Here is a 23,489-nt window from a genome sequence, read left to right as displayed (position 1 = left end):
ATTGTAGTTGATAAAAAAAGATACTAGGGTTATTTTGAGAATATTTCATCTTAGGGTTTCCTTACCTTTTTGACTGTACATATTAGCATCCTTAACTTAAACAATCCAAAACTTGCAAGCATAGTTGATTTTTTCCCATGTAAAATAATGTAGTTTCATTTGTATTTTTCCTGGTACCTTTAAAATATATTTTAATGTTTTTAATTACCCCAGAAAATAGTTCTAAGACAACTTCCATTTTAGAAGTTATATGGTCTATCCTTTATAAAACAAAATTAAGAACAAGTTCCAGTAGTCTTTTTCATGATAACTTATCAACTTTTAGAATAGAAAGTTTAAGGATTATCTTTTTCAGATTGATCCTAATTGAATTATTTTGAGCTTTTAATTACATGGAAATATTACTTCTACATTCCTAATAATTGTTTTGGCTTAACATGACAAAAATCAAAAGAATTGTCTGTTGAGTGTTTTGTTTTTCAATTTTAGGTTCTTCTCTCAAGCTATTTATTGTGTTGAAATAGTGTTTAATGTTGGCAGGTAACCAAACTTCTAAGAAAACATTGTGCAAATCTATAGGAAGGCTATGTCTTTAGACATTTTTTATTAGTCCCCTGAGTTCTTCTTGTACTTAATACAAATTATATTTACTTGTAAGTACAGGAAATGATGCTTCTCAGATAGAAGTTACTCAGGAAATCTGTTTGTATGATATACTGAATGGACTACAAAGGTATAGGACTGGAAAATGTATGTATACTTCAATCCTGGGATGGATACTTATGGCTAGCTTAGTCATATACTTCCAAAGGAATCCTGTGGGGACAAAAATTAGTTGAAAGTACTTCTGAAAGCTTTTATTTGATCCAAAAGCATGTAATACTGCATATATTATCTCATTTAATTAAGAACTCTTGTCATGACATGACTAATATGAAAATGTTTTACATGATTGCAAATATATAATCTATATCAAATTGCTTACCATCTTAGAAAGGAAGAAGTGATGGGGGGTAGATTTGGCACTGAAAAAATAAAAGAATGTCAGAAATTGTCTTTATATGTAATTGGGAAAAACAGAATTTTATATACATATATGTATGCATGTATATACATAAACATATCTGTTTAGATAGTTACACATACACATATACATACAGACATGTTCTTTTGGCTGGCTTGTAGGTGGGATGGAATTACCCTCTTGTACTTTATGAGAGATTTTCCCTCAGAGGCAACTAGTTTCAGACATCATAGTTCTATTCAGGAAATCTGCAGACTTTAATCAATTTAGGTTATAAGTTACAGAGTAAAGAAAGACCCTTTACCAGAGAATGACTTCTTGGTATGTGGCTTTATGATTCATATTGCATTGCTGAAGTAGCTGAGTTTTAAGTATTCCCCTGGTGATGGTTCTTTTTCATTCTCTTTCTTATCTTTATGTTCCTAATATTTTTATGCAATTTGCCATTACTGATTTTTCCCAGGACTCAGACTTTTAAAATACAGAATTAATATACATTGATTGAATGATTGAACATAATTTAAAAATGAATTTTTGACTGATATAGAATTTTTTTTCATTTTACTTACTGTTTTCTAAAATCAGAACCAAGGCACTATTTTACAGTAGACAATTCAGGAACACTGTTTTCCCATTAAAATGTATTATTTTTTGTTTAACTATGGTAAATAATCTAAGAAATGAAACATAATATAATCTTTAAAAAACAAAACAAAACAAAAAGATACCTAGGATGTGAAAATATATCCTCATAATGAAATTCTTTTTACATTGTTCTCTTCCCTCCCTAGGATATGCTGTTGGTGCTGGTCATTTTCGAGATCACCAACGTACAGAAGTAGTTGGAGGAGCTCCACAACATGAACAGATTGGTAAAGTAAGGGTTGTATTTTTAAAATCATCATTTGCCTTCAGAAATTCAATATAAATTTTGATAAAGGTTGAAAAAAGTATGGCAGAAGGGAATCTAGAAGCCTTGAGGAATCACAAGGGAAAAAATGTATTTCACTAATATTAGATGGAATTACTGTGTATCTAGTATATGACAATTTATGAATGCTCTTATTATAAAAGCTGCATAATAGTTTTTAATAAAGGAATATAACCTTATTGGCTAGTACAAATTTTGTTTTGTGTTGAGGTAAGGAAAATTCCCTCTCTTTTAACATACTCATATTTATCTTCTTTTATAAATGTTTCATTTATTGTACTATGTCAAAATTTAAATACTAAATACTATAGTGTAAAAAATAAAAGTTAGCCTTTATTTGTTCTTGGGCCCATTACGGGTTGTATGACTAGAAAGCCTTGTGTATATAATATAAATGGAAGCTAGGAAGGAGTAGAAGGGAAGCAAAAATATTTCTTCTGGTCCTAGCTCTACCACTTTAACCAACTCACTCTCCCTTGATCTTAGTTTTGTCTTAGTTTTCAGAAAATGGAGATAATATAAATTTTGCCCTATTAAAAAGGAGATCCCATAAGATAATGATGGCAAAGAGTGTTGAGAACTTAAAGTGGTAAACATAAATAAAATATTATTAGGTATGAACAGCTAATGTTATTCTACTTCAGATTATCAATCTTAAGGTAAACTACAGGCTTTAAACTTAATTTGCTAATAGTTCATTAGACAAATATAAGATTTTAGAATAAAATGAAAAGAGGATTTTACCATATGTGAATATAATTTAAAGATATTTTTGTTGACTTTTTAAAATTTTAGGCATACATATTCAGTGTTGAAGCAAGGGAACTGAATATAATATATGAAATGAAGGGGAAGAAGGTAAAATACTTCTGTATTTCTTTACACATGGAACTTTATGGTGACACTGTTTCTTAGTATCATAACCAGATTTGCTTTGACTTGATGCAGCTCGGTTCATATTTTGGAGCTTCAGTTTGTGCTGTGGATCTCAACGCAGATGGCCTCTCAGATTTACTTGTTGGTGCCCCTATGCACAGTGTTGTCAGGGAAGAAGGAAGAGTTTTTGTGTACATCAATTTGGGCTCAGTAAGTTATCTTATATCAGTAAACAGTTATTTTCAAATATTTTATGGAATTGAAATTGTCTAAAATCTGTGACTGGTTTAAGTAAAAACTGTTTTTACCTGTTTAAGTTTCTTGTTGATTACTTTAAGAAGAATGGGAATAATTGGTTATTGGCTTAATTTATCCCCATCCTTATAAGAGTATGAGAGAACTTGCTAAAGAGTGAGTATGATATTATGGATGTTCATTTAAATCATTTTTTGGAAATTTCACCCCAAAATATATACTTTCTTCATTTAACTACCTTTGTCTTTCTGTTGAAATACAGTCATCCTATAAAAAGAAACCACACAAATCTCACTTCTAATGAAATTAAGTTTTCAAGTTTCTTTTCTTTGTTTTTTTATTGATTAGATTTATTTTTACAGTGACTTGCAAAAATCTTTGAAGATCTCTGACAAAGATCTTTGCCTTTTGTCATACCATACATACCATGATGAGAGTCTAGACTTATTGAAGTGATTTTACGTAAGTGAAATCCTTGAAGAAATTATTTAAATAAGCTTATCCTAATTTAATTTTTATTTCAATTCCAATAATATGAATTAGTTATATTAATAATGATTATAATTAAAAGTAATTATTAATATTAATTATATTCCTCAATTACTAGCAATTATACTGTTTTTTCTTACCTTGAACTTCATATCTCAGTTAACAATTTTTGTTCTGTTCATCCTATTGTTTTCTTGTTTTCTTTGATGGAGAAAAAAAAGAAATGACGAAGGATTGAGTAGTTTTATGTTCATTTCATCCTCTCTTCTTATTGCTCTTGCCTCTTCATCCTCAGTAATGATTCTTTCTGTTCTTTATTTTCCTTGTACCCAAAATGGTGTCTTTAAAAAACAACCCTTTTGTTCTTAACATTCCCCACTAGATTTAATTCTATTTTAGTGCAGCATTCCCAAAACTATTCTCACAGGACCATTTTCTTTGTTTACTTGCTCATTCCTATATATATCTTTTATTTTCATGTCCATCTGCTTTAGTCTCTTAGTTCCTTGTATATCTTAGTTTTGTTAAATAACTTTCCTGTTTCTTCCCCCTTTCTAGTCATCTCATTATTTGCATCATGAGCATTTTGTTCATGAAAGTATTATATTCTCCTAGGATCTACTTCCTTCAGAGAATTTTAGACTATTAGGTCCTATTTATCTTTTTGTAGATTTTTTGGTATTGGTCTTTCTTTTCCTTATAGATCATGAATTCTAAAAACTCTAAAATAATCACTTCCTCTCAAGTTCCCATTTCTACTTTGGTAGCCAGTTCTCCCTTATAGCAATTCTTCTGAATTGTTCGTTGTAGCAATTCTTCTGAAACCTTCTGGTACAATGCCCTCTATACATAGTGATTCTAAAAACTACAAGCCCTAACTAATAAAATTTGTCAACTTTTAAATAAACAGCAAATCTCAGCATGCATATTCCCCCACCCCAGGTTTTAAGGATTTAAAAAATGCATGTTGAAACAGTTTTATTAGATTACAAGTCTAAATGATAAAAGGGTCTATAATGACATTTTCCCTCTTCTAGGAAGCAAAAATGAAAGAAATGGAAAATGAATTAGTTGGAAGTGACTCATATGCTGCAAGATTTGGAGAATCCATAGTCAATCTAGGGGACATTGATAATGATGGCTTTGAAGGTAATGTCAAATTAAATATTTCTGTAGTTGATTCCACCTTACAGAGTAATACATTGAAGTGAATATTATTTGATTGCATTGACTTCTGCAGAAAACAACTCAGATTGATGTCTTTTTAAAGTTCTTTTATGTGTTTTTAATAGTTTCTCTATTGCTTCCTTCACTATTAACTATTCTCTCTTGACCCTGTCAATATGACATCTTTTTAAGCACAAAATCTGGGAATACTTCCATGAACTTAATAGTCAGCAGAGATGTATGCACATAGTTATAGGATTAAAAATATGCTTAGTAATTGTTAATGGATTTTTCCTTTAAGAGATATCTCAAGCAAATTCTTATTGTCAAACTTAATATCCTCATGTCCTCCCTATTCCTAAAAAAAAAATCTAGTTTTGTTTAATATAGTTGGATAAGCACCTTAGCTGTTTCCTATGGATGTATGTATTTGAATGTTTTTTGTTGTTTAAATTGTGTCCAATTCTTCATGATCTTATTCGAGGTTGTCTTGACAAAGATACTGGGGTAGTATTTCTCTAGTTCATTTCACAGATGAGGAAACTGAAGTAAACAAGGTTAAACGACTAGCCTGGAGTCATGTAGTTATTATCTGAGGGTGAATTTAAATTCTGGTCTTCTTGGCTCCAGGTTGCACCATCTAGTTATATTAGATATTAAAATAAAGTTGTGAGGTAAGAATGTACCAGATAACTGGCAAGGTTCTCTTTCAGGAGCAGGTACTGTCATGCCTGAGAAGATTTTGATAGTGTTTTCATTGGTAGAAAGAAGGAAGAAGGGTCTATCAATGCAAAGAATGGAATAGAAAGAGCTACAGAGCAAAGTTGAGGTTTTCAGAAAACTTTGCTGTAGGTTTCCCTTCAGTGGAGACTTCCATCATTCATTCTGTTCTTTTTTATTGTTTTAACAAAAAGAAAACATTTTATATTCAGAAAGACATTTCTTCAAACAATTACTTTTAGCATGTTGTTCAATAGTTAGCTAGACACCAAATTAAATTCTGAATGGCATATTTACTGATTGCATACATATTGACTACATTGAACTCTTAATTTCTGAAGAATGCTGCACATCTCATTCTTCTTGGAATATTCACTTTCTATATTTCTTTCCTTTTTAGATCTTAGCAGGGCTTAGACTGATGTATACCAAAAGTATCCTAGTTTGCCCTGATTTTTTTTTGTTCCATAGCTTAAATTTTAGTTGACTGTTCTACAAAGTTAAAAGACCTCAGGATGACCTTGATTTTTATTTCTCCTCCTCTGCTTTCTTCTCTTCCTTATTCCTTCTGTTTCCCCATGATGGTGGGGGTAATGGAGTAGATTTCAAATTTTATAATTTTGGCATGTGTTGATGAGTGAAGGGGTTAAGTAGAAAAGAAGATCCCCTTTCTTTAATGTTTTTCTCCTCATAATCCATGAATCCTACTCAAAATTGCTATACTTATATTGTACTGAATTTTATGGCTGCCTCCTGCAGTAGAACTGTTACAAAACCAATTACTTTTTTGTAAAAGGAAAGTGAGAAAATCAACTATATTTACTGTGTCCAAATGATTTAATTCTAATGATTAGCATAGAAAAAAGAAAGTCATACTTAGCAAAGTGAAATTAGACATATTCTAAAGAGGACATAAGTTTGGCTGATATCCAGTCTGGGAACACTTCATTATGAGCTAGAGATCATATGTTATGTAGTAGGCTTCTGTTAGCTAGTACTATATAAATATAAGCATGTGATGGTAAATTCCTGGGTTTGTTGGATTTTTTTTTTAGTTGATACAATATCTTTCGTCTTCACTAAGATATTTTTAGATTTGGTCTTAAATGTTAATATTTGTGGCTTGGCTTATTTTGTGTTTTTAACTGGCACTTGAAAATTTTCTTTTCTTTTTTTTAAATACCTTTTTATTGACAGAACACATGCCAGGGTAATTTTTTACAACATTATCCCTTGTACTCACTTATGTTCTGATTTTTCCCCTCCTTCCTTCCACCCTGTCCCTGAGATGGCAAGCAGTCCTTTACATGTTAAATAGGTCACAGTATATCCTAGATACAATATATTTGTGCAGAACCGGACAGTTTTCTTGTTGTACAGGGAGAATTGAATTCAGAAGGTATAAATAACCCGGGAAGAAAAACAAAAATGCAAGCAGTTTATATTCATTTCCCAGTGTTCTTTCTCTGGGTGTAGCTGCTTCTGTCCATCTTTGATCAATTAAGGCTCTCTTTATCGAAGAGATCCACTTCCATCAGAATACATCTTCAAACAGTATCGTTGTTGAGGTATATAATGATCTCCTGGTTCTGCTCATTTCACTCAGCATCAGTTCATGTAAGTCTCGCCAGTCCTCTCTGTATTCATCCTGCTGGTCATTCCTTACAGAACAATAATATTCCATAACATTCATATACCACAATTTACTCAACCATTCTCCAATTGATGGACATCCTTTCATTTTCCAGCTTCTAGCCACTACAAACAGGGCTGCCACAAACATTTTGGCACATAGAGGTCCCTTTCCTTTCTTTAGTATCTCTTTGGGGTATAAGCCCAGTAGAAACACTGCTGGATCAAAGGGTATGCACAGTTTGATAACTTTTTGAGCATAGTTCCAAATTGCTCTCCAGAATGGCTGGATGTGTTCACAATTCCACCAACAATGTATCAGTGTCCCTGTTTTCCCATATCCCCTCCAACATTCCCCATTATCTTTCCCTGTCATTCTAGCCAATCTGACAGGTGTGTAGTGGTATCTCAGAGTTGTCTTAATTTGCATTTCTCTGATTAATAATGATTTGGAGCATATTTTCATATGTCTATAAATAGTTTCAATTTCTTCGTCTGAGAATTGTCTGTTCATATCCTTTGACCATTTATCAATTGGAGAATGGTTTGATTTCTTATAGATTAGAGTCAATTCTCTATATATTTTAGAAATAAGGCCTTTATCAGAACCTTTGATTGTAAAAATGTTTTCCCAGTTTATTGTTTCCCTTCTAATCTTGTTTGCATTTGTTTTGTTTGTACAAAAACTTTTCAATTTGATATAATCAAAATTTTCTATGTTGTGGTCAAAAGCGATCTCTAGTTCTCCTTTGGTCATAAATTCCTCCCTCTTCCACAGGTCTGCGAGGTAAACTATCCTATGCTCTTCCAATTTATTTATCATCTCATTCTTTATGCCTAGGTCATGAACCCATTTTGACCTTATCTTGGTGTACGGTGTTAAGTGTGGGTCAATGCCTAGTTTCTGCCATACTGATTTCCAATTTTCCCAGCAATTTTTGTCAAATAATGCATTCTTATCCCAGAAACTGGTGTCTTTGGGTTTGTCAAACACTATATTATTAAAGTTGTTGGCTGTTTTGTCCTTTGAACTTAACCTATTCCATTGATCAACTAGTCTATTTCTTAGCCAATACCAGATGGTTTTAGTAACTGCTGCTTTATAATATAATTTTAGATCTGGTACAGCTAGGCCACCTTCATTTGATTTTTTTTTCATTAATTCCCTTGAAATTCTTGACCTTTTGTTTTTCCATATGAACTTTGTTGTTATTTTTTCTAATTCATCAAAGTAGTTTTTTAGGAGTCTGATTGGTATAGCACTAAATAAGTAGATTAATTTAGGTAGTATTGTCATCTTTATTATATTTGCTCACCCAATCTAAGAGCATTTAATATTTTTCCAGTTGGTTAGATCAGACTTAATTTGTGTGGAAAGTGTTTTGTAGCTTTGCTCATAAAGTTTCTGATTTTCCCTTGGCAGACAGATTCCTAAATATTTTATACAATCAGTAGTTATTTTAAATGGAATTTCTTTTTGTAACTCTAACTGCTGGATTTTGTTAGTGATATATAAGAAAGCTGATGACTTATGTGGGTTTATTTTATATCCTGCAACTTTGCTGAAGGTGTAGATTGTTTCTAATAACTTTTTGGTAGAATCTCTGGGGTTCTCTAAGTATACCATCATATCATCCAGCAAAGAGTGATAATTTGGTTTCTTCATTGCCTATTCTTATTTCTTTAATCTCTTTCTCAACTCTTATTGCCAAAGCTAGCATTTCTAATACAATATTAAATAGTAACGGTGATAGTGGGCAACCTTGTTTTACTCCTGATCTTATTGGAAATGGTTGCAGTTTGTCCCCGTTACATATGATGCTTACTGCTGGTTTTAAATAGATGCTTCTGATTATTTTAAGGAAAAGTCCATTTATTCCTATACTCTCAAGAGTTTTTAATAGGAATGGATGTTGGATTTTATCAAATGCTTTTTCTGCATCTATTGAGATGATCATATGGTTTTTGTTAATTTGATTATTAATATGGCCAATTATATTGATAGTTTTCCTAATATTGAACCAGCCCTGCATTCCTGGTATAAATCCTACTTGATCATGATGTATTATCCTGGGGATGATTTTCTGTAGTCTTTTTGCTAATATCTTATTTAAGATTTTAGCATCAATATTCATTAGGGAGATTGGTCTATAATTTTCTTTCTCTGTTTTCAACCTATCTGGTTTAGGTATCAGTACCATGTCTGTGTCATAAAATGAGTTTGGTAGGACTCCTTCATTCCCTATTTTTTCAAATAGTTTATAAAGCATTGGGGCTAATTGTTCTTTGAATATTTGGTAGAATTCACATGTAAATCCATCTGGTCCCGGGGATTTTTTTTTAGGGAGTTGATTAATAGCTTGTTCTATTTCTTTTTCTGAAATGGGACTATTTAAGCAATTTATTTCCTCCTCTGATAATCTGGGAAGCCTATATTTTTGGAGGTAGTCATCCATTTCGCTTAGGTTATCAAATTTATTGGCATAAAGTTGGGCAAAGTAACCCCTTATTATTTCTTTAATTTCCTCTTCATCAGTGGTAAGTTCTCCTTTTTCATTTTTAAGACTGCCAATTTGATTTCCCTCTCTTCTTTTTCTAATCAGATTTACCAAAGGTTTATCAATTTTATTGGTTTTTTCATAAAACCAACTCTTAGTTTTATTTATTAGTTCAATAGTTTTTTTTTTACTTTCTATATTATTAATTTCTCCTTTTAATTTTAGAATTTCAAGTTTAGTAATTGATTGGGGGTTTTAATTTGGTCTTTTTCTAACTTTTTAAGTTCCAGGCCAATTCATTGATCTTCTCTTTTTCTATTTTATTCAAGTAAACCTCTAAGGATATAAAATTTCCCCTTATTACCGCTTTGGCTGCATCCCATAAATTTTGATATGATGTCTCATTGTTGTCATTATCTTGAGTGAAATTATTAATTGTGTCTATAATTTGCTGTTTCACCCAATCATTCTTTAAGATGAGATTATTTAGTTTCCAATTACTTTTTGGTCTATTTACACCTAACTTTTTGTTGAATGTAGTTTTTATTGCATTGTGGTCTGAAAAGAAAGCATTTACTATTTCTGCCTTCCTGCATTTAATTTTGAGGTCTTTATGTCCTAATATATGGTCAATTTTTGTGTAGGTTCCATGAACTGCTGAGAAGAAAGTATATTCCTTTCTGTCACCATTCAGTTTTCTCCAGAGATCTATCATACCTAATTTTTCTAATATTCTGTTTACCTCTTTAATTTCTTTCTTACTTGTTTTGTGATTTGATTTATCTAAATCTGAGAATGCAAGATTGAGATCTCCCACTATTATAGTTTTGCTGTCTGTTTCTTCTCACAACTCACTTAACTTCTTTTTTAGGAAGTTATATGCTATACCACTTGGTGCATATATGTTTAATACTGATAGTGCTTCTTTGTCTATAGTACCCTTTAGCAAGATATAGTTTCCTTCCTTATCTCTTTTAATTAGATCAATTTTTGCTTTTGCTTGATCTGAAATAAAGATGGCTACCCCTGCTTTTTTGACTTCACCTGAAGCATAATAGGTTCTGCTCCAGCCTTTTACCTTTACTCTGTATGTATCTCCCTGTTTTAAATGTGTTTCCTGTAAACAGCATATTTTAGGGTTCTGACTTTTGATCCAGTCTGCTATCTGCCTCCTCTTTATGGGAGAGTTCATCCCATTCACATTTATGATTAAAATTACTAATTCTGTATTTCCTGCCATCCTAATATTCCCAGATTATACTTTTCTTTTTCTTGCCCTCCTTTCCTTCTTCCCTAGTGTTAAACTTATTGGTCCCACTTGTATCACGCAGCTCTCCCTCTTTAGTATCCCTCCCTCCTCCTTTGAATCCCTTCCCCTTTCTTATACCCTTCCCTTATTACTCTTTTTCTTTTTCCCTTTTCCTCTCCCACTTTTTAATGAAGTGAGAGAAGAATCTTTGTAAAACAAATATGTCAATTATTTCCTCTTTGAGCCAACTCTGATGAGAGTAGGATTCACACAATGTTCCTCACCCTCTCTAAGTTCCCTCAGATATAATAAGTTTCCTTTGCCTCATCGTCTCATGTAGTTTCCCTCTTTTTATCTCCCCTTTTACCTTTTTCTGACACTATCCCCTTTCCATTTCTACTTCCCTTTTTTATGTTATATCGGTAAAATCAAATTATACATATGGTTTTTATGTATATCCACAACAGAAATACAGTTCTCAAGAGTTCCTTTACCTTTTTCTACTTCTCTTGAGTTCTGTTGTTGGAGATCAAATTTTTTGTTTAAGTCTGTTTTTTTTCCTTAGAAACAAATGGAATTCCTCTATTTCATTAAATGTCCATCTTCCTCCATGGAAAAAAAAATACGGCTTAGCTGGGTAGTTTATTCTTGGCTGCATTCCAATCTCTTTTGCCTTTTGGAATAACTGATTCCAGGCCCTTCGATCCTTTAATGTTGAGGCAGCCAGATCTTGCATAACCCTTATTGTGGCATCTCGGTATTTGAACTGTTTTTTCCTGGCTGCTTATCAAATTTTTTATTTATTCTGAAAATTCTGAAGTTTGGCCACAATATTCATCGGAGTCTTTATTTTAGGGTCTTTTTCAGAAGGTGTTCGATGAATTCTTTCAATGCCTATTATACCTTCCAGTTCTATTACTTCTGGGCAGTTCTCTTTGATGATTTCCTGTTAAATAGTATCTAGGCTCTTTTTTTCATCATAATTTTCAGGTAGTCCAATGATCCTCAGGTTATCTCTCCTAGATCTATTTTCCAGGTCTGTTATTTTTCCAACTAAATAGTTGGCATTTTTTTTCCAATCTTTCATTTTTTTGGTTTTGCTTGACTGATTCTTGATGTCTCAATGAATCAGTCATTTCTATTTGTTCAGTTCTGATTTTTAGTGAGTTATTTTCTTCATTAGCTTTTTTTACTTCTTTTTGTATATGTCCAATTGAGTTGTTTTGCTCTATGGAATTTTTTTCCATTTCACTAATTTTTTTTTAATGAGTAATTTTCTTTCTCCAATTCACAATATCTGTTTCCCTGCACTTCTTGGGAGTTTTTTTACCTTTTCCAATTCACATTTCAGGAAGTTGTTTTCTTTTTCCACTTTATCAAATTTTTCTTTTAGTGAGTTATTTGTCTTTTCTGTATTCTCTTGCATAGCTTCTCTTTCCTTTTCCCATTTTTCTTCTAGTTCTCTTTTAAGGTTTTTAATAGTCTCTTTTAGGAGATCCTTTTGTATTGGGGACCAACAATTGTCTGGAGACTGTCTGCTATTAGTTTCTTCAGGGTTGAAAAGCTGTTCTTTTTCTGTATGGAAACTTTCAATTGTTCTTTTGATTTTTTTACTCATTTTGTTAAAGCCTGTAAAGTCTGCCTTCAGGCCAGGAGGTTACCAGCTTCCTCTGCAGAGCAGTGAAAGGTATATGGATGGGTAGCTGTCCTGCCAGCCGGCTACAAAAAGCAGCAAGGTGCTGGAGTGCTCTGGGAAAGAGTTCCCCACCTGGGAGTAACTCAGGCCTGCAGGGCTGAGCTGGGAAAGTGCCCTGCAAAGAAACCCCTCTTTCCCCCCCCTCTGCTGTGTGAGATAATGACTGCCCTGGGGCTAGATGCTTAGCAGTGAGAGTTTCACTTCCCAAGCCAAATACTGCCCTGGGGCTGTGGGTGTTAGCAGTTGAGCAGTGAATGGATTTGCAGGGACCACAAGTGTCTGCCCCGAAGCACAGTCAGCTGGGGAGGTTCTATTGCCCCAGGCTGAGCCCCCCACTCTGCCGATTAGAGGCTGCCCAGGCTGTGCCCCTTTGCTTTGCAGATTAGTAACTGCCCCCACAAAAGCCCCGAACTGCAGGACGAGGCTGCAGGGCTGCCTTACAGTCTGCCTGAGTCACTTTTGGGTTTGAGTGGTTACAGCCAGATATCTTTAGGTTTTGGTGTTTTTTTTTTTTTTTTTTTTAGAGTACCCTCTGTTTTAGGCTTTAATTTCTCTGCCAGTTTACTGCTTTGTAATCAAGGTAGAGCAGTTAGCCTATAGCAGAGTTGTATCTATAACTTCTCTAGCCACAGAGATCACCCCAGCCCCTGGTCTGCTCAGGATGCTAGTCTCTCACTGCCTGTGTTAGTCTGTTCCTGGCCCCTCAGGACAAACCTTTCCTGGCAATCTTCCAGATTGATTTAGGCTGGTAAATTGTAGTGCTTCTAATCTTCATGAATTTAAGCAGTGAAGACCTATTTTTGAGGCTGAATTAAATAGTTGGTTATGAGGGGAATGAGAGAAGCTTAGAGAGTCATGTGTGCCTTTTCTGCCATCTTGGCTCCACCCCTGGAAGTCTTGAAAATTTTGATAATTTTTGAATTATTGATAATGATAGCCATTTTAGATTATTTTGCAAAGATAATATGGTTTTGGTTAGCCAGGAAATACTTATTAAGCATTTATACTGTGGCAGGCACTGCATTAAATTTGAAGATACAAAGAAAGGCATATAAAATGGTACCTGTCCTCAGAGAGTTCATATTCTAGATGGGAACACAGCATACTAACAACTCTGTCTGTAGAAGCCACAAACAAAATAAATAGAAGGTAATCTCATATGGGGAGAAGGGGGAACAGAGAGAATTTCCTGCACATGCTGAAATTTGAGCTTGAAGGAAGTCAAGAAAAATTAAATTAGGAGGGCTTCATTATTATTTTTTCCTTTTATACAGTGCTAAGTGATATAGATGATAAAGGTTAAACACATTTGTCCTCAAGGCAAATAGAAAATTCAGATTAAAAAAAACCTTTTGATCTGTAATGTTAAAAATGAGTTCAATTCAACAGATAGTGTAAAATATTTTTACATGAGAGATATTGAGCCAGTTATTGAAGATACAAAGAAAAAAATAATAAAGGTCCTGTCTTCCAGGAGTTTATATTTTCCTGGGGAAATACCAAATACATGCAGATAATTGAATACAACATAACAAGTGGTGCAATGGATAAAGCTTCAGGTGTAAGGAAGACCTGAGTTCAAATCTGGCTTCAGACATTAATTGTGTGACCCCAGCAAGACATTTGATTCTGTTTGCCTCTGTTTCCTCATCTGTAAAATGAGTTGTAGAAGGAAATGGTAAACCATTACAATGTTTTTGCTAAGAAAACATCCCCAAAAAGGATCTCTAAAGAGTCAGACCATTGAAAATGATTAAATAATAACAACTTGAAGAAGGAACTTTAAAAACAGAATCAAGAAAAGCTTTATGACAGAAAGCAGCATCAAAGCTTCAAAGAAGGACAGAAGGTGGCAGTGAATTCCATGTATAGAGGACAGCTCATATAAAAGCTAGCATGTGTGTGATGTAAAATAGAAAGGTAGACTGGAACCAGATTGTGGAGAACCCTGACACCAGAATAAGGAGTTTATAACTTGCTTTCAAGATATTAGGAAGATGCCAAAGGTTATTGAATAGTAAATTCACATAGTTAGATCTGAACTTTACAAAGATTATCTTTCATCTGTGTGGAGGATAAATCAGAGAGGGAATAGACTGGTAGTAGTAGGCCAATTAAGGGATTATCATAATACTCAATGTGACAGCTGCTGGCACCCAGAATTAGGGCTGTGGTCATGTGATCAGGGAGAAGGGGACAGATATGAAACATATTATAAAGGTAGAGATTAGCAGGTTTGATGGCTGATTAGCTAGAATCCTTGGGAATAGGGAAGCATCCAGTCTTATGAATCTGAATGTGAGGATTCTGGAACCCTTAAAAGAAAGAGGAAACAGGAGAAATTTGAGATTAGAAGATAAAATGATGATGAGCACCATTTTGGAAAGATGGAATTTGACATTTTGAGGTGGACATATTTAGTAGAGTTTGGCATTAAGGAGCTAGAATTCAAGTGAGAAATCATGATTGAATATATAGATATAGAAATTATATGTGAAGAGATAATGACTGAATCCATGGGAACTAATAAGGCCAGCAAGCAAGAGAGAAGAGCTTTTACACAGAAAGGAAAAGAGACCATCCTGAAGCAGGTGGTAGTTCAGAGTGTTATCAGCCAAAAGAGAAGTTCAAAGGGATAAGGACTAAGAAAGGGCCATTGAATTTGGCATTAAAAATTGTTGATAAACTATGAAAGCAATAAAAAGATAGTGTAAGAAGGCTTAACCACAAGGTGTTAACTCAGTGAAATTGATGAGATAATGGTTCTCTAGTTTACATATACACTTAGTACTTAGTATGGTAATGCAATTGCTCTCTAGTCGACACATAATCAGTATGCTGTAATGATGTAATTACAATAAGGTATGTAAGGGCTAAGAAGGACTGGAAGAGAGACATTCTATCTTTGACCAGCCTCATGGTGGGTGCCCTACCTCCTGCACTCCTGCACTAAGATCAGGGCTGGTTCTGAGGTTCTCTAGAAAGCTAGCCTAAACACTACATCTAATAGAGGTTGAAAAATTGGTGAGTTGTGAAAAGACATTAAGAATATGTAGCTGGGCAGCTAAGAGATACATTGAATAGAGCACTGGGATTAGAGTCAGTAGGATCTGAATTCAGATCCTGCTTTAGACATGTAATACTTACTAACTGTGTGACTCAGGGGTAGTCACTATTCCTTATTGCATCACAAACACAACAAATAGTATATAGCTCTTTCTAAGAAATAAGTGATAAAAGGGAGGCAAGATAGATAATACATTGGGAAACTGGCAACATCAACTTAATGCTATAAGAGAATCGAGTATATTTTTAGGTAGCAGTAGAGAGCTATTACAAAATGGAATATTGAAGATGAGAGAGAGACAGAGAGACAGAAACAGACCAAAATAGAGATTGACAGAGACAGAAAGAGAAAGGTAATAACCTCACAGAAGAGAGATGGTTATGGGCTGTAAAAATAGGGTCAACCTTTCCTCAAAAATTAGAACAGAAGATCAAAGGATGCTAGAAAATGTAAAGGAGTTTGAGTTTGGAGCCAAGGAGACAGGGAAATTGGTGACCTCAATTTTCTTAGTGAAATAGGAGGTGAAGTTATTAGCTGAGAGCTAAGGTGAGGGTGTTATGGGGATTTAAAGAAATGAAGAAAGTTTGTTAACAACCATTGTGGGGATCTTAATAGTCAATCAGAGAAGAATAAAAGATTTGTTCTACAAGTGAGAACTATTTGAGATTGAGTGGTGGGGCAGGATGGATTTCAAGAGTTGTCATTTTGGGACAGCTAGGTGGTGCACTGGATAGAGCATCAGCCCTGAAGTCAGGAGTACCTGAGTTCAAATTTGACCTCAAACACTTAACACTTCCTAGCTGTGTGACCCTGGGCAAGTCACTTAACTCAATTGCCTCAGGGAGAAAAAAAGAATTCTTATTTTGTTGCTGTAATCTCCCTCCACAAGAGCAGAAATACAATTCTTTATAACTTAGAATTTGGTTGATTGGTTGTTGTGCTTCATTCTCTAAGTCAGGGGTCCTCAAACTTTTTAAATAGGGGGCCAGTTTACTGTCCCTCAGACTGTTGGAGGGCCGGACTACAGTAAAAACAAAAACTTTGTTTTGTGGGCCTTTAAATAAAGAAACTTCATAGCCCTGGGTGAGGCGGATAATTGTCCTTAGATGCAGCATCTGGCCTGTGGGCTGTAGTTTGGTTCTCTTTGAAAGGGAACCAAAATGACGTGACTGTCTAAGAGTCAAATTACAGTGTATCTGACTTTGGTCAATCAGTCATTACAAGCTCAAAATGCTCTACCACAGGTGAGGCACAACAGTCCTTATGAATATTTGGGGTGCCCATCTGCATTTTTTGAACTATTCTGCTTTGTTCATAGAGTCCAGCACTTTTTCTGATGAGGGTACCTATGCTGGGCAGTTTCAGATTGTTGCTTGTATGGATAGGAAAGAATAAGAGACTTTCCCATGCTCACATGACATACATAAATATCAATCTATATGTTTTTCCACATACATAAAATGTGCTCTGTATCCATTTTTCTATATTTCTATTTCTATTTTTATATGCCTGTATCATCTTTCACATCTCTATATATCTACATCTATCTCTGTCTATATATTGTCTATCTACTATTCCACATTGTGGAATGTGGAATGTGAAATGTGGTTGGGCACATTCAATGCATATGGCTTTTAAAATCCAAAGGTCTTCATTAGGATGAGAGTTGAAACAGAGAGGGCAGATGGCAGGAAGAATGCAGCCTTGGGTCTTTGCAGAACATGAACAGTGATGGAACAAGGCAAGGGATTCCATGATAAAGTACAACATAGTTAAACTTGTCAAACATGGGGTCAAAACTATGAAAATAAGAAAATGAGGCTAATGCAAGGATGACACCTTGTGACACCTTGTGCAGAAAGGGAGTGGATAAGATTTACCCAAAAGTCAAGGATCTCACACATTTTTAACCCCACTTTTTACAATCCTTCTAATGCCTCTGTCTCACTGAGATTCATATTCTTTGGTGATTCTAAATTCCTAGCAATTTTAAATAATGATGTTTGATCAGGTTCCCAGGGGGCTAGATACTAGCCTCAGTGACAAGGCATAAAGTATACTGAGAAAGATATAGCTACAGAGAGCATGCATTCATGTCTTATTTTCTGAAAATCCTAAGGATCTGGCGATGGAGATTTTATTTTTAGACCCGTTACTGTCTAGCAACAGACAAAGGATTCCTTATATTTTAAGGAGGCTGATTTTCTTATATTCCATAATATGTGTCCTAATGTGATATATTTATTAGTAAAATCTAATAATCCCATTATTTTTTAGAAAGTTAGGTTTGCTCATGTATATGTCAGAGATTAAAAAGTGAATGAAGTTTTCATCAAGAAAGGAGTAATTTGAAAAGTTGTTCATGAGAGCCTTATTTATTCTTCTTCTCTGAAGGCTCATCATTTATTTATTTTAAGTAAGATGTTTTGTCTTAATTGACGTCATTAGTGCCCATGAATAAATAAAACTATGCTTGAATTTCCATACACATAGCATTTCACAGCAGGGATCCAAGCTAAGTCAGCATTTAAATTGATTTACATCAGCATTCAAGCTATAGGCTTCTTACTTAAGCAAATGATTATCCTTCATACTTCAAGGATTGTTATTTCACTGGTGTGGCTTTTCTCTGTTCCTACACAGATCATAATTCCTTTGTAATTTAATAGTAAGTTTGGGAGAGGAAGTTGGGAGCCAAACCTATCAACCTGATGATGAGCTTGGACACACAGTTCATCACTGCAGATTGAAAGAATTTCTAGTATGGTTAAAAAAAAATAGCAACAACAACAAAAAACAACCTATAGAATCTTGCAATCTAATGTCATAGATTTCAAGAACCCAAGATGACTACTATATCATCATGAGATTTTAAGTAGGAATATAATGGAGATAGTCTTTGTAATAGAAGTAGAAGCAGAGCCCTTAGTTAGTGCAATTGTTAATTGTCCTCTATGGTAGATATGAGCTACTTGTTGGTGCTTATTGTATATGTATGTATATGTTTAGGTATTTGTATACAGCATTTAGGGTACCAACTTTCTCTGATACATGGACACAAGAAAAACTACCTTAAGTTTGAGATACTCTGTGGTTCAACATCTGTTCAAAAGCATAGTTCTTGAGTCCTCCAGTGATGTGTTTGCTTTATTAGCCATCCAGAAGACATTAATTCAAAGCAAAGTACATTTAGTCAGAGTCTAGCATGTAAAATGGTAATGAAAAATCCCTCTGTAAAAACATGGAGAACATCTTCACTGGTTGTTAAATCACATAAATGGGACACCATATATAGAAAGTATTTATGAGTGTAAAAAACACAGTAAGGGTACTCACTATGGGAGATTTGTGATCAGGGCATTCATATGGTAAAGGCAATTGACTTCTAATGCAGGGCTTACGCTGCCAGGGTTTTCTGGTGAAGTACAGCTACATTCTATTTAACAGAATGTTTCTGTTTTCCACTGGATACATCATTTCTGCTAGGTACATTATCTTTGCAGGAAATCCTGTTTCTACTGATTATATTGTTTCAAAATTTCTGCCAAATGTTGTAATAACTAAGCTTTTCTTTTCTGCTTTCTGCTGAGCTATCTACTGTTTAGAAACATCTTATCTTGGCTCCTATTTCTAAAGTGTAATGATGTGAAAGCCATTCCCTGACAAGACTATGCTAATTATTTGTTAGTTTATATATTTGGGATCTTGAGTTATCACACATACTTCCTTAAGGGCAAATGATCCAAGCCAGCCAGAGTATTCCAAGTTAAAATTATCTGGATTTTTTTGGATGCTTGCGCTTGGTATTAAAGCACAGTTGAAGATAACGATCCATCTTGCCAAAAATAATTGCAAATTTTGTTAAACATCTCGTGGGGATCTTGTGCTTCCAAATAGGCAATGATTTTCTCTCTCAAAATAACTTCCCAAGAGTTTTGTAGATTCTAAGGCTATGAGGTCTATTACAGTTCCAATATCCTTATATAAATGAAATTGTGGAAGAACAGAAGCTAAATGAAGAAGTTATTTATTTTCCCAGATTCTGTTTCAGCTTTATCGACAATAAGGAAACCCTTGATTTTGCTTTATATTCTAGAATATGCAAATACTTGTTCTTTGTCTACATGCTTAAGTTATTTTTGAGTATTTTTTATATTTCACTGGACAGTGATTTCTTTCAGCCATGTGTATTCTTAGGTAAGGAGAGATAATCACCAATCTATATCTTGTTTTGAGTAGAACTTATCTACTCCCTTTCATAATTCTCAACTGGCCCACCTAGCATTTTTGATAAACAAAAACTCATTATCATTATTTTGGCTCCTAGGTAATACATTTTTAAATTATGGTAATCCATTTGGATATTTACATGACAAAAATTGTTTTTTTATTATTTATATTTTAACTTCCTAAGTAATCCAAGAAATATAGTTTTTTAGGACAGATTTTATATATTTAAAATCTTTTCCTATTTTTATAGAAAAGATAGCATGGATTAGTAGATAGAATTGAACTTGGCAGGCTGACTTTCAGCTTTCCTCAGATACTTGCTAGCTATGTGACTGGCCAAGTCTGCCTCTCTGAGCTTCAATTTCCTATCTGAGCCTCAGTTTCCTTATCTGTAAAATGGGCATAATAATGGCACCTCGCTCACAGGATGTGTCATAGGATCAAATGAGATCTTTGCAAATATTAATGGACTATGTGAAATGGGAGTTATTCTGAAACTACATTGGCATTTTGTGTGTATTTGCCTGAGTAAATATTTATTCTTTTCAGTTTGAATTAAAATGCCATAAAGGTTAGTCATCAAATTAGCATAACCAAAAATTAGTACATCACAAGTAAATGGTTATTTTTGCTCCTATTTTTCTGAATACTAATTATTTTTCTTATTGCTATTGCAGATGTTGCCATTGGAGCACCTCAAGAAGATGATTTACATGGAGCTATTTATATTTACAATGGCAGAATAGATGGGATATCACCATCCTTTTCACAGGTGAGTATTCTATTTTTTTTTTACAACAACATTGACAGTAAAAGCTTTCTTTAAATGGCTAATATTAATAGGCTTGGAAGAGGGTATAGAAAAAATGCTTTGGGATGTGTGTATGTGTTTGTATATAAGAGAAGAGAAGAAAAAAGAGAGGATGTGATAGGAGGAAGAACAGGAAGGAAAAGGAAATGGGAGGAGAGAGATAATGATAGAGACAGAGAAGAGAAAGGAAGGAAGAAGAGGGAAAAAGAAGGGAGAAGAAGAGAGTGAGAAAGGAATGAGGGAGGAGGGAAGAAGAGGGAAGGATGAGGAAAAGGAAGAGGGAGGAGAGAGAGAAAGAGAATGAGAATGAAGATAAATTAGAGAACACATTTTTAATAGAAAGAGTTATGAAATTGAGTCAGGAAATCATGGTTTCAGTCCTGTCTTTGGATCTTTGAGCAAAGGCACTTTAACTTTCCAGGCCTTATTTATAAAAGAATTATTGAATGAGATAACTTTTAAAGCATCTTACAGCCCTAACATCCTTCTGTTGTACTGAGATATTTAATTCTGTTAGTTTGTAGAACTAATATAAAACAGCCCATTATTTTATTAAAATAATGATAAAAATTCAACATTTGTACAGCCTATGAAGAAGCATTTATTAAATGCCTACTATGTGCAAGGCACTTTGCTACTGTTTAATTTTTTAAAAAATTAAATCATCCTTACCATCAAGGAGCCCACATTTTGTTGGATTTTGAATCACTTATGTTATTTAAAAAAATAAACTCTGCCACTGTGATTGTGGTTTCTTTTGAGACTTTATTAATTGTGGCTCATAGGAAGATAGATAGATGATGCAGGGGTTAGAGTAAAACAATGAATATAGGAGAATCTGAGTTCAAATCCAGCTTATTAGCGATATGGCCCTAGACACATCATTTAACCCTATTTGCCTCAGTTTCCTCATCTATAAAAATGAGATGGAGAATGGCAAACCACTCCTGTATCCTTGCCAACAATATGTGATCACAAAGAGTTGAACAAGACTAATTGACTAAATAACAGGGGAGCAAATCTTTGCCACATAGATTGTGTTAAGAGAAAATCCTTATAATACATTTAGTATTTTGTATTTTGTAGGACAGTTAAGGAATATGGCAATTTAGTATTGGGAATAGTAAATAGATGATTGGCTTTGGAGTCAGGAAGACTTGATTCAAGTCTTGCCTTTGTCACAAATTCTGTGGGAGCTTGCGTAAGTCACTCAACTGTTTAGTGTCCCAGGGAACTCTCTGAGACTATAAGTTATAGGTGAGTTGTTTCCAATCTATGATAATGGAAAGATTCCTTACCAAGAGTTCTCTATGCTAATTAACTGGGTTTGATTCAAAAGTATAGTTAGCAAAATCAAATTAATCAAAAAAATCTACTTACTGATATTCACATTCGATTTATTTGCAAATTAAGAAATGGTCACTACTTAGATGATTCACCAAATAGTAACTTTCAATAAGGTTTCATAATCCCTCATTTTATCTCCATATTTTACATTACAATTCTTTTTAAGAATTTTTATGAGAAAATCTCATAAAAAAGGGGGCTCACTCCAATTTGAAAAAGAAAGACTGACTCTAAGATTACTGGTATAGAAGTGGCATTTGAAACTAAAAATAATTTTTTGATGTGAGAATATTTAAATGCAACCTTATATTGAAGCAAATGATTTACTTCTGTGAATTATTGTACAATAGAATCATGTTTGCTTCTTTAGGACCCAATTTAAGATTTTCTTGGTGGAGATACTGGAGTGGCTTTTCATTTCCTTCTCCTCCATATTTTATAGATGAAGAAATTGAGGCAAATAGGGTTAAGTGACTTAACCAACATCATACAGCTAGTAAATATCTGAAGCAGATTTGAACTCAGCAAATGAATTTCCCTCATTCCAAACCTGGCACTCTATCCACCATGCCACCCAACTGTCCCTTATTATATGTACATATGACCCAATAAAAAGTCATTTTTAAGTCAGCTAATAGTGCAAAATTTATAAGTTGGTATCTAGAGATTGAAATAGGACATAAGGATTAATTTCTAGATATCCTATTTTTGTCAGCATTTGGTAAAAATCAATACAGTTAAATATTATGTTCTTAGCTAGGTCTTGGATAATAAAATAATAATAATAGGTAACAACTGCATAGCACCTACTGTGTGCCTGGCACTTTGCTAAGTGCTATACAAATATTTCATTTGTTCAAGAGCCTTTCCATACTCTATAGTTGCCTTATTTTCAAACTGTGTTTAGTGGTTGGGACAAATAAGGGGTATGTGAGGATAAAGTGAGGTGGAACTGGCAAAAATTTGAGAGTCCAGTGCTCTGAAACTACCCCTTTTCACCTTTTGAAAGGAGGCAATTTTTCTTTGAATGAATATTCTGAACAATCATTCTTTGCCAAACTATATGACCAAGTTCCTGTTTCATGCCAATAAAAGAACCATGGAAAGAGGGTATCTCAAAGTTAAAATTAATTCATTATTTCCTTTTGGAAAATGAGGTTTTCCAAAACATCTTCCCATGTAGTTCACTTGTTTTTACAGAGAATCCAAGGACTTCAGATCAGCCAGACCTTAAGTATGTTTGGGCAATCAATATCTGGAGGCATTGATGCAGATCATAATGGATATTCAGGTGAATGAAAATATTTATTTTATAAATATAAATTTGACAATTGGTAGAAGGTGTTTTATCACAAAGTCATAGAAGACTACTCATCTGAAAAATCTTTAATCTAGTTAAGATTTTATCCACTTACAAAATTGGATTGCATTCAGAGAATGGCCCTGTGCTTTCTCTAAAGTGACTGAGCATCTCTGGAGGAAATCTAGCTTTCTCCT

General features: G+C 33.9%; 1 protein-coding gene across 2 annotated transcripts in view; it reads left to right on the top strand.

The window, feature by feature from the left end:
- The window catches only part of ITGA4 (integrin subunit alpha 4), a 131,204-nt gene that overhangs the window by 34,290 nt on the left and 73,425 nt on the right, over window positions 1-23,489 (top strand). For both annotated transcript variants that reach the window (XM_051986101.1, XM_051986100.1), the window contains exons 7-12: window positions 1,816-1,901; window positions 2,751-2,813; window positions 2,904-3,041; window positions 4,613-4,724; window positions 20,512-20,606; window positions 23,193-23,283. In XM_051986101.1, coding sequence (XP_051842061.1) covers window positions 1,816-1,901; window positions 2,751-2,813; window positions 2,904-3,041; window positions 4,613-4,724; window positions 20,512-20,606; window positions 23,193-23,283 — 585 coding nt within the window. The remainder of the gene's footprint in view (window positions 1-1,815; window positions 1,902-2,750; window positions 2,814-2,903; window positions 3,042-4,612; window positions 4,725-20,511; window positions 20,607-23,192; window positions 23,284-23,489) is intronic.

This window comes from Antechinus flavipes, chromosome 3 (assembly GCF_016432865.1).
Source record: "Antechinus flavipes isolate AdamAnt ecotype Samford, QLD, Australia chromosome 3, AdamAnt_v2, whole genome shotgun sequence".
NCBI lineage: Eukaryota > Metazoa > Chordata > Mammalia > Dasyuromorphia > Dasyuridae > Antechinus > Antechinus flavipes.
Note: the sequence above shows the minus strand (reverse complement) of the source record. Positions and strands in the feature narration are given on the sequence as shown.